The sequence below is a fragment of the Anneissia japonica genome, unplaced genomic scaffold (assembly GCF_011630105.1).
Source record: "Anneissia japonica isolate Jap-2015-1 unplaced genomic scaffold, ASM1163010v1 scaffold3867_len840240_cov202, whole genome shotgun sequence".
Taxonomy (NCBI): Eukaryota; Metazoa; Echinodermata; class Crinoidea; order Comatulida; family Comatulidae; genus Anneissia; species Anneissia japonica.
Genome location: NW_022715965.1, coordinates 783351 through 793472, shown reverse-complemented (window position 1 = coordinate 793472; position 10122 = coordinate 783351). Strand labels below are relative to the sequence as shown.

The window sequence follows — 10122 nt, the reverse complement described above, 5'->3', positions numbered from 1 at the left end:
GAATAGAAATACAGAAAATTATTAATTAAATTTGTATTTGTCTGTTAGTGTGTAAGTTTATGTTCAGTGTTTTGATGCATACGAAAATTGTAAATGTCGCTCCTTGTGTTAAAAAACATTATACTTGCAAAACATATACATATTAGTAACAAAATAAAAAATAAAACTTAAGAGGTATAAAAAAAAAGTAGAATAACGTCTTTTGAAATTGCTTACCTGGACAACCTAGAACTTCAAATCTCATACTTATGTGTCCATTCCAAGAGAGGGGGTGGATTCTAATGAAACGAGCGTGCACTCCAGCAGGAAATAACCTGGTGACAGCGGTGTCCGTATCAGAATTTCCGACAAATTCCTAAAAAAAACAAACCAATTGAGATATATTTTTATACCAAGTTTTAATTTATAGTTTAATACTATTTTGATATATCGTTCAAGTTCAAATAATTTCTTTACCATTGGCACTCCTGTACTACCCACAATTGGTTCCCAGTTGTTGGCATCCATACTGTAAGAAACCTTGTATGACTCAACCCATTGTCCAGGAGAATAACCATTACGTCCTTGGGTCACCACGCCAGAAACCTGTCTTATTTTCCCCAAATCAACTTGTATCCATTGATTAAGATCTCTGGTTTTGGCGGCCCAAGCACCAATACCATCGCTATCCGGTACGAGATTCAATCTAGCACGACGGGGTCCATGTTGGGCATTGTATTCGCTGGAAGCTTTAATACTAGCTGATGGGATAGCACCAGATTCCATACCTAAGCCGTCAATACAAGGTACTGAATAGAAATACAGAAAATTATTAATTAAATTTGTATTTGTCTGTTAGTGTGTAAGTTTATGTTCAGTGATTTGATGCATACGAAAATTGTAGATGTCGCTCCTTGTGTTAAAAAACATTATACTTGCAAAAAATATACATATTAGTTACAAAATAAAAAATAAAACTTAAGAGGTATAAAAAAGTATAATAACGTCTTTTGAAATTTTCTTACCTGGACAACCTAGAACTTCAAATCTCATACTTATGTGTCCATTCCAAGAGAGGGGATGGATTCTAATGAAACGAGCGTGCACTCCAGCAGGAAATAACCTGGTGACAGCGGTGTCCGTATCCGAATTTCCGACAAATTCCTTTAAAAAAAACCAATTCAGATATATTTTTATACCAAGTTTTAATTTATAGTTTAATACTATTTTGATATATCATTCAAGTTCAAATAATTTCTTTACCATTGGCACGCCTGTACTACCCACAATTGGTTCCCATTTGTTGGCATCCATACTGTAAGAAATCTTGTATGACTTAACCCATTGTCCAGGAGAATAACCATTACGTCCTTGGGTTACCACGCCAGAAACCTGCCTTATTTTTCCCAAATCAACTTGTATCCATTGATTAAGATCTCTGGTTTTGGCAGCCCAAGCTCCAATACCATCGCTATCCGGTACGAGATTCAATCTAGCACGACGGGGTCCATGTTGGGCATTGTATTTGCTGGAAGCTTTAATACTAGCTGATTGGATAGCACCAGATTCCATACCTAAGCCGTCAATACAAGGTACTGAATAGAAATACAGAAAATTATTAATTAAATTTGTATTTGTCTGTTAGTTTGTAAGTTTATGTTCAGTGTTTTGATGCATACGAAAATTGTAAGTGTCGCTTCTTGTGTTAAAAAAAAAATTATACTTGCAAAACATATTCATATTAGTTACAAAATGAAAAATAAAATTTAAGAGGTATAAAAGAGTAGAATAACGTCTTTTTAAATTGCTTACCTGGACAACCTAGAACTTCAAATCTCATACTTATGTGTCCATTCCAAGAGAGGGGATGGATTCTAATGAAACGAGCGTGCACTCCAGCAGGAAATAACCTGGTGACAGCGGTGTCCGTATCAGAATTTCCGACAAATTCCTAAAAAAAACAAAAAAAACCAATTGAGATATATTTTTATACCAAGTTTTAATTTATAGTTTAATACTATTTTGATATATCGTTCAATTTCCAATAATTTCTTTACCATTGGCACGCCTGTACTACCCACAATTGGTTCCCATTTGTTGGCATCCATACTGTAAGAAACCTTGTATGACTCAACCCATTGTCCAGGAGAATAACCATTACGTCCTTGGGTCACCACGCCAGAAACCTGCCTTATTTTCCCCAAATCAACTTGTATCCATTGATTAAGATCTCTGGTTTTTGCGGCCCAAGCACCAATACCATCGCTATCCGGTACGAGATTCAATCTACCACGACGGGGTCCATGTTGGGCATTGTATTCGCTGGAAGCTTTAATACTAGCTGATGGGATAGCACCAGATTCCATACCTAAGCCGTCAATACAAGGTACTGAATAGAAATACAGAAAATTATTAATTAAATTTGTATTTGTCGATTAGTGTGTAAGTTTATTTTCAGTGTATTGATGCATACGAAAATTGTAATTGTAGCTCCTTGTGTTTAAAAAATTATACTTTCAAAGCGTATTCATATTAGTTACAAAATAAAAAATAAAACTTAAGAGGTATAAAAAAAAGTAGAATAACGTCTTTTTAAATTGCTTACCTGGACAACCTAGAACTTCAAATCTCATACTTATGTGTCCATTCCAAGAGAGGGGATGGATTCTAATAAAACGAGCGTGCACTCCAGCAGCAAATAACCTGGTGACAGCGGTGTCCGTATCAGAATTTCCGACAAATTCCTAAAAAAACCAATTGAGATATATTTTTATACCAAGTTTTAATTTATATTTTAATAATTTTTTGATATATCGTTCAAGTTCAAATAATTTCTTTACCATTGGCACGCCTGTACTACCCACAATTGGTTCCCAGTTGTTGGCATCCATACTGTAAGAAACCTTGTATGACTTAACCCATTGTCCAGGAGAATAACCATTACGTCCTTGGGTCACCACGCCAGAAACCTGACTTATTTTCCCCAAATCAACTTGGATCCATTGATTAAGATCTCTGGTTTTGGCAGCCCAAGCACCAATACCGTCGCTATCCGGTACGAGATTCAATCTAGCACGACGTGGACCATGTTGGGCATTGTATTCGCTGGAAGCTTTAATACTAGCTGATGGGATAGCACCAGATTCCATACCTAAGCCGTCAATACAAGGTACTGAATAGAAATACAGAAAATTATTAATTAAATTTGTATTTGTCGATTAGTGTGTAAGTTTATTTTCAGTGTATTGATGCATACGAAAATTGTAATTGTAGCTCCTTGTGTTTAAAAAATTATACTTTCAAAGCGTATTCATATTAGTTACAAAATAAAAAATAAAACTTAAGAGGTATAAAAAAGTAGAATAACGTCTTTTTTAATTGCTTACCTGGGCAACCTAGAACTTCAAATCTCATACTTATGTGTCCATTCCAAGCGAGGGGATGGATTCTAATGAAACGAGCGTACAGTCCAGCAGGAAACAACCTCGTGACAGCGGTGTCCGTATCCGAATTTCCGACAAATTCCTTAGAAAAAGCAATTCAATATTATATTTATACCCAAGTATTAATCTATAGTTTAATATTATATTGATATATCATTCAAGTCAAAATACTTTCTTTACCATTGGCACGCCTGCATTACCCACAATTGGTTCCCAGTTGGTGGCATCTATACTGTAAGAAACCTTGTATGACTCCACCCATTGTCCAGGAGAATATCCATTGCGTCCTTGTGTCACCACACCAGAAACCTGCCTAATTTTTCCCAAATCAACTTGGATCCATTGATTAAGATCTCTGGTTTTGGCAGCCCATGCACCAATACCGTCGCTATCCGGTACGAGATTCAATCTAGCACGACGTGGTCCATGTTGGACATTGTATTCGCTAGAAGCTTTAATGCTAGCTGATGGGATTGCGCCAGATTCCATACCTAAGCCTTCAATACAAGGTACTATATAGAAATACAGAAAATTGTTAATTAAATTTGTACTTTGTCTGTGGTTTTGTACGTTCAATTATTTTTACACACTAAACGTGCATCTTTACCGCTTGGTCACATTTTACCTGATATGTTTAGCCAGTAATATTATACCCCTATAATACAAAAACAACCAGCGGATACAAAGATATGGCGCAACAGCTGGGCGAGGGTTTGTAATTTCCGATTATCTTGTTTGTATTTGAAAAAGGTGGCTCTTACTTAGACATACAAGGACTTCAAATCTCATACTGATATGTCCGTTCCATCTCAGAGGGTGGATTCTGATATATTTTGCAATAACTGCCTCAGGAAAGAGATGTCGTACTTGGGTATCTTTGTCAAAATTTCCAACAAATTCCTGTAAAAAACACGTTATTAATTGTTGCGATCATTTATTTCATTATAATATATTAAACAAATTATATAACAAAATTATATTCGAGAAAGAGATACCAGAAGCATTTAATGAGGTAAAAATATTACCGTGCAAATATTTAAGAAAGGGGACAGGAAATATATGAAAAATTAAAGACTAATCAGTCTCTTGTCACAATTATACAAGACATTCACCCACATTCGCCAAAATACAATAGAAAAGACATTGGAAGAAAATCAGCCAACAGACAGGCTGAGGCAGGCTTCAGAAAAGGATTTTCAACATCAGATCACCTTCAGACCACAAAATGACTTATTAAAAAATCAAATATATTTCACCTTAATATTTGCATCAGTTTTATTGATTTCTTAGATGTTCTAAAAGGAATTGGTTTTAACGCTCATTTAAAAAAAAGTTTTACAAGAAATATACAGAAATGCCAAAGCAAGGATACACATTGAAAAGAAGAATCAAAACTCATAGACATTAGAAGATGTGTCAGGAAATGTGATCTCATCAACCCAAAGATTTTCACAACAGCGCTTCAAAGTGTGATGGAAGCAGCAGACCTTAATGAAGGAATACATATATGAGGATACACTCACTGAACTTCGGTTTGCTCATGACATTGAACTGGTGACAAATTCAGTATCATCAATAGAAAACAACTAACAAAGATTTACAGAAAGCAGGAAAGTAGGCCTTACACTCAGTGGCGGATTCAAGGGAGGGGGGAAACCTGCCCGGGTCCCCCCTAAATCGTAACATTTTCTTACCAACCATGGCTGGGCTTAGGTGGTATCTCCTCCATCTGTGAAAGTACCTCCCCGGGCCCACTAATTTGGCATTCCTGGATCCGCCACTGACACTACATAGAGGCAAGACAATGCACATGACAAATTTCAACACAAATGCAAATGCAAATCGAAAAATCTCAATGTGTTTAAGAAGGAAGGTATTCAATCAATGTGTTTTACCGGTTATGACCTATGGTTCGGAAACCTGGCACCTTACAAAGAAAATCACGGAAAAGTTAAGTGGAAAGACACATGGTACACATATGGATTTAAGATAGAATACCATGTAAAGCAATAAGACGGAGAACAGGTATGAATGATGTCATGTCAGAAGTAGCAAAAAAGAAGTGTAGATGGGCAGGACATGTAATCAGAAACACAGATAACAGATAGACAAAAAAAATAACAGAATGGATACAAAGAGAAAGTAAAAAAGAAGATGGATGGACGACTTGAAAACACACAGGAAATATTGGTTTAAGGCAACATCAGACAGAAAAAGGTGGAGGAGTTTAGAGGAGGGGTATGTTCAACAGTGGACTGACGAACCCTGAAGTAAGTAAGTAATATATTATTCATTAAAATATCCATTGCTTTGTGTATACATTTTTCTTTTGTTATACGTATATAAACATAAAATTAGTCTCTAGGAAAACAAATTTCATATGTATCGTTATCTTGAATGCTGAACCTTGAATGGCCGAAAGCTCTGGTTCTATTTCTGATTGTTTACTTACGTTTATATTTTAGCTGTTGTAAATGCTGTTTGTATGTGTATATATATATATACACACATATACATATACAGTATATATCCATCTTGTACCGGTATCTAAACGTATAACAGTTACCCTTGCTTGTCCATTTGCTCCGAGAATTGGCTGCCAACTATTGCCATCCATTCCATAAAGAATTTCATAAGACGTCACCCATTGGTCATAATTGCCATTTCTTCCTTGTGTTATTACTCCAGTTACTTCTTTCACCTGTCCAAGATTAACTTGGATCCACTGATTGCGGTCGTTTGATCTTGCGGCCCATGCACCAATACCACCACTGTCAGGAGTCAAGTTAAGTCGACCGCGACGTGCGCCATGTTGATCGTCGTATTCACTGGAGGCTGATATAGATGCTGATGGTATTTCAAGTGACTCCAGCCCAGCTGGTTTTTGGCATTCTGCTGTTTAGATTGGATAGGATTCACTGATTAGAGTTTAAATTATTATTTTAACACGAATCTCTACATTTGTAATAGACCATCCCGCGGAGTGTCAATCAAACTCAACAACTGACCCATCATTACATTGCCAGGAATACGCGTGCCCAACAATCACACGTGCTGTCAATCAAATGCACGTGCTTGCGTATGTTTTGACACTGTCGGTTTTTTTAGGGACATTAGTAACAATATCCAAGAGGCGGGGCTTAGTGGAACGGTCCATTATGAAAAAAGAGGAACCAAGATTAGCAATCGTAGATTCTCATCTATTGTAAGTACTAATAAATAAATCTATTCTCATTTATTGTAAATACAAGTAAAATGTGTGTGTACTTACCAGCAATGGGTTCCGTAGCAGCTAAAAAAAAAAAAAAAAAAAAAAAAGAACATATTGTTATTCACTTTATATGGTTTACTTTTTTAAATGTAAACTGTATAATGTCTCAATTTTACTTTGCATATGACATTACCGTGAACCTCTTTTGCATTCAGATCTCTTTGTGTAGGCTACTTACTACTTTTTTTGACTTTTCACTTTTTTATTATTATTGTTTACCTGGACAACCAAGAACTTCAAATCTCATAGAAATGTGTCCATGCCATTCGAGAGGATGAATGCGAATATACTGTGCTATCAGTTTTTCAGAAAATATCGATGTGACTTCAGTGTCCTTGTCAGTATTTCCAACAAACGCCTGTAAGAAACAAAATCCAAAACAAAATACTGATAAAATCATATATAGGCCTAAATGGATTCTGTATCGTCGAACGGGTTACAGTTTAGAATATCTATTATTCTATCATTCGATAGCTATGGAGTAGGAATTATTGAAATGAAACAAGGCACAATTGATGACACCTCTATGTATAACAATAACTGTATATAAAAATTAATTCAAATAAATGTTGTAAACGGTGAGCGTAGTGTGAACATCGTCACAGTGTAGACCATTTTTTTTATTAGATTTATTTTGAAACAGCGCCGCCAACGTCTCGCAACTGACTGGGGGACTTCCAGAGGGACCCACAGAGGCTTAGAATGGCAATATATTACATAAGACAACATCTTTAGACTAAATTGTAGGGCATCTGGCAAAATATAAAGATAAATTTACTCACATCTTCTTTTTAATTAGTAAAAAAAAAAAGCTAAAAAAGAACATTTTTAAACGTTTTTGTTTTTGTTTTTCAGCCCCAATTATTTTCAGTTGGGGGCGGGTAGAGGAGGGCAAACAAACAATTTTTGGCCTAATTATCACCGGCATGTTTAAGACACATACTCTCGTCATGTTATAGCAAAATAATGTTCACAGCAGTCGGTCGGGACCAAAATATCTCTCTCCATTGCCGACTTGGTTGCAGATGTGAGGGAGTGAGGGGAATGTTTATGATGGACCCTTCCATAATAAGCTAATTTTTTTGGAAGAGTTTGACATTGCAGGAAGCATATTCCTGTTATGATTCAAGAAACATCAGGCTTATTAATATGCCTATTCACAAAAGAGATTATAGGGCCTAAGAAATCGCCACAAAGGTTAGGAATGCTATATCTGGACAAAGACGGTAGTAATATGATCCAAATTCAACCAAATCACAATTAGTTCTTTAAATAATGTGAAAAAGACAGTGTATTGCGAAAATGATAGAAAAAATGTATTGTTCATAAACTTCTAATCAATGGCATAACTAGATGAATGAATTCCTCCATAAACAAATAAAGAGCAAGAAACATGAGCACAATATATAACGCAATACGTAATTACAATAAGCCTATTATATTTATACGAGTTGACGGATATTGTGAAATACATACAAAAAAGATGTAGGTCTAATTAAATAAAACATGTGTTATAAATACACAGGGTACAGTATGCTATGAATTATTTAAATAAACCTATCCTATTAATTGTCTTTTGAAAGGCCTACGAGATTCGACAGCAGGCATAGTTTTTTTTATTTGTTTGTTTGTTTTTTTGTTTTTTTGTATTATTATTAAGTCAATTGGCAAACAGACCATGTATTTATTCCTCCATGGACAGATGTACCAGGTGAGAAATGTATACTTAATAGAGCAACAAGAATATGGAGCAACAACGTGGGGTGGAGGATCAATGTTAGAATTAGGCCTACGTTTTTACAAGGGTCCAGATCAGGTTTTACAACGGCCCCGGTCAGGGTGCAAGGACAAAAAAAAGCCAGGGAAAATCAGCAGTTCTGAATTATATATAGACTAATTTGAATGGTTTTTATATTTAGTCATAGTAATACTTTCCAGCGATCGAAGCGATCAATGAGGTCTTTAGGAAGACATAGACCCATTGTTCTGATGCTTTGGAAGACCAGTTTGAAAGATTTTTATCCTTTAAATACAACGTCCTGAGTAGAACGAGCAATAATTACGAGCTCAAGTCACAACCGATTATCTGGGACCAAATGATTGCAAAGTGCCCGATTAAGGTCCAGGGACTAAAATGCCCAAGGAAAAAATTCGACGATTCTGAATAAATATGTGAATAAATCAAAAACATTTTGATTGTAATGTATCAAATTTTGTTAATGTGGCAAGTTTGAATTAAGTTATTTAATCTAATCATTGTTGCATTTCGTCGCACTGGAATTTTTGATTTCGTGAGTAGCGTGTGTGAAAATCAGTATCACCTCCTCCCACGTCCAAAAGCCTGGAACCCCACACCGCTGTACGACGCCACGACGAGGTCGTCTCGAATTAAATATTAATTTTCTGGTCCAATGAAAGTTATTGTGATGCCAATCCCCAATATTGTGGTCTAAAATTATAATTTCAACACCATAAGAAGATTTTGTCCAGAGGCCCCTAAACCACGGTGGCCCCTGTTTCACTGAACCGCCGGTAGTTACTGAATGTATAATTGATTATTTTAACATTATTAACACTTTTAAATTACATAATGTTCATTAGGCCTATATATAGGTAAATGCTATCAATCCAGATTTGTATAATATGCATTGATTTAATTATTTGATTTTTATAAGGGGCGGTGCCCCTAAAGATCAGGTGCCCCTGGAGATCGGGGGGGGGGGGGGTGGTGCTGGTTCAATGAATCGCCTGAACCTGCAGCTGTACTTACGCCACTGTTGGCTCACGCCATTAAATAGCATAAACACCCACGGTAACCATATATCGCATACAAAATTTATTTCACACATATTAATAGATATAAAGTGATAATGATAAAATCATGTCATGATGTATATTTTATTTTATCTTGCATAACTGTCCATTTATACAACCCCAGATGAAATCTGCATTAGGTCTTTAAAGCCAAGAGGTAATGTATCTGCTTCTTGCGTTGAATATCCCGGATATATGGAGTCCGATCGCTCTGCTCCTCAAATAACTGCCGCGGGTCCTATTGCAAAATTTCTAATTTAAAATATTTGGAATTTCCCACCTCGCCCCACAACCCCAAACATTACATGCTACATAACTTTTACAAAAACTACAACATTAATTTTCTACAAGTTCTACACAAACCTTTGGTTGACCATCATCTTCAAGAATGGTTTCCCAGTAGTTTCCATCAATGCTGTATAATACTTTATAAGAAGTCACCCATTGCTCATAGTTGCCATTTCGTCCTTGAGTTATCAAACCCGATACTTCCTTCACGTCTCCGAGGTTCACCTGGATCCATTGGTTCTGGTTACTTGTCTTTGCAGCCCATGATCCAATACCATCACTATCGGGAACCGTATTGAGACGAGCGCGACGTGCACCATGTGCATG

At 36.1% G+C, this 10122-nt stretch overlaps 1 protein-coding gene across 2 annotated transcripts in view; it reads right to left on the bottom strand.

Moving 5' to 3' along the window:
• LOC117109513 overlaps positions 1-10000 on the bottom strand; it is an 18493-nt gene extending 8493 nt beyond the window's left edge. The window contains exons 1-13 of one of the 2 annotated variants that reach the window (XM_033251883.1): positions 9871-10000; positions 6913-7051; positions 6694-6714; positions 5989-6314; positions 4184-4322; positions 3603-3934; positions 2585-2723; positions 2037-2368; positions 1792-1930; positions 1243-1574; positions 1005-1143; positions 457-788; positions 217-355 (exon numbers count right to left, since the gene is read on the bottom strand). In XM_033251883.1, the coding sequence (XP_033107774.1) occupies positions 217-355; positions 457-788; positions 1005-1143; positions 1243-1574; positions 1792-1930; positions 2037-2368; positions 2585-2723; positions 3603-3934; positions 4184-4322; positions 5989-6314; positions 6694-6714; positions 6913-6940 (2398 nt within the window). In that variant the 5' untranslated portion in view covers positions 6941-7051; positions 9871-10000. Of the gene's footprint in view, positions 1-216; positions 356-456; positions 789-1004; positions 1144-1242; positions 1575-1791; positions 1931-2036; positions 2369-2584; positions 2724-3602; positions 3935-4183; positions 4323-5988; positions 6318-6693; positions 6715-6912; positions 7052-9870 lie in introns of both variants that reach the window. The other variant, XM_033251884.1, reaches the window with a different exon arrangement.
• Positions 10001-10122: the final 122 nt, after the last annotated feature.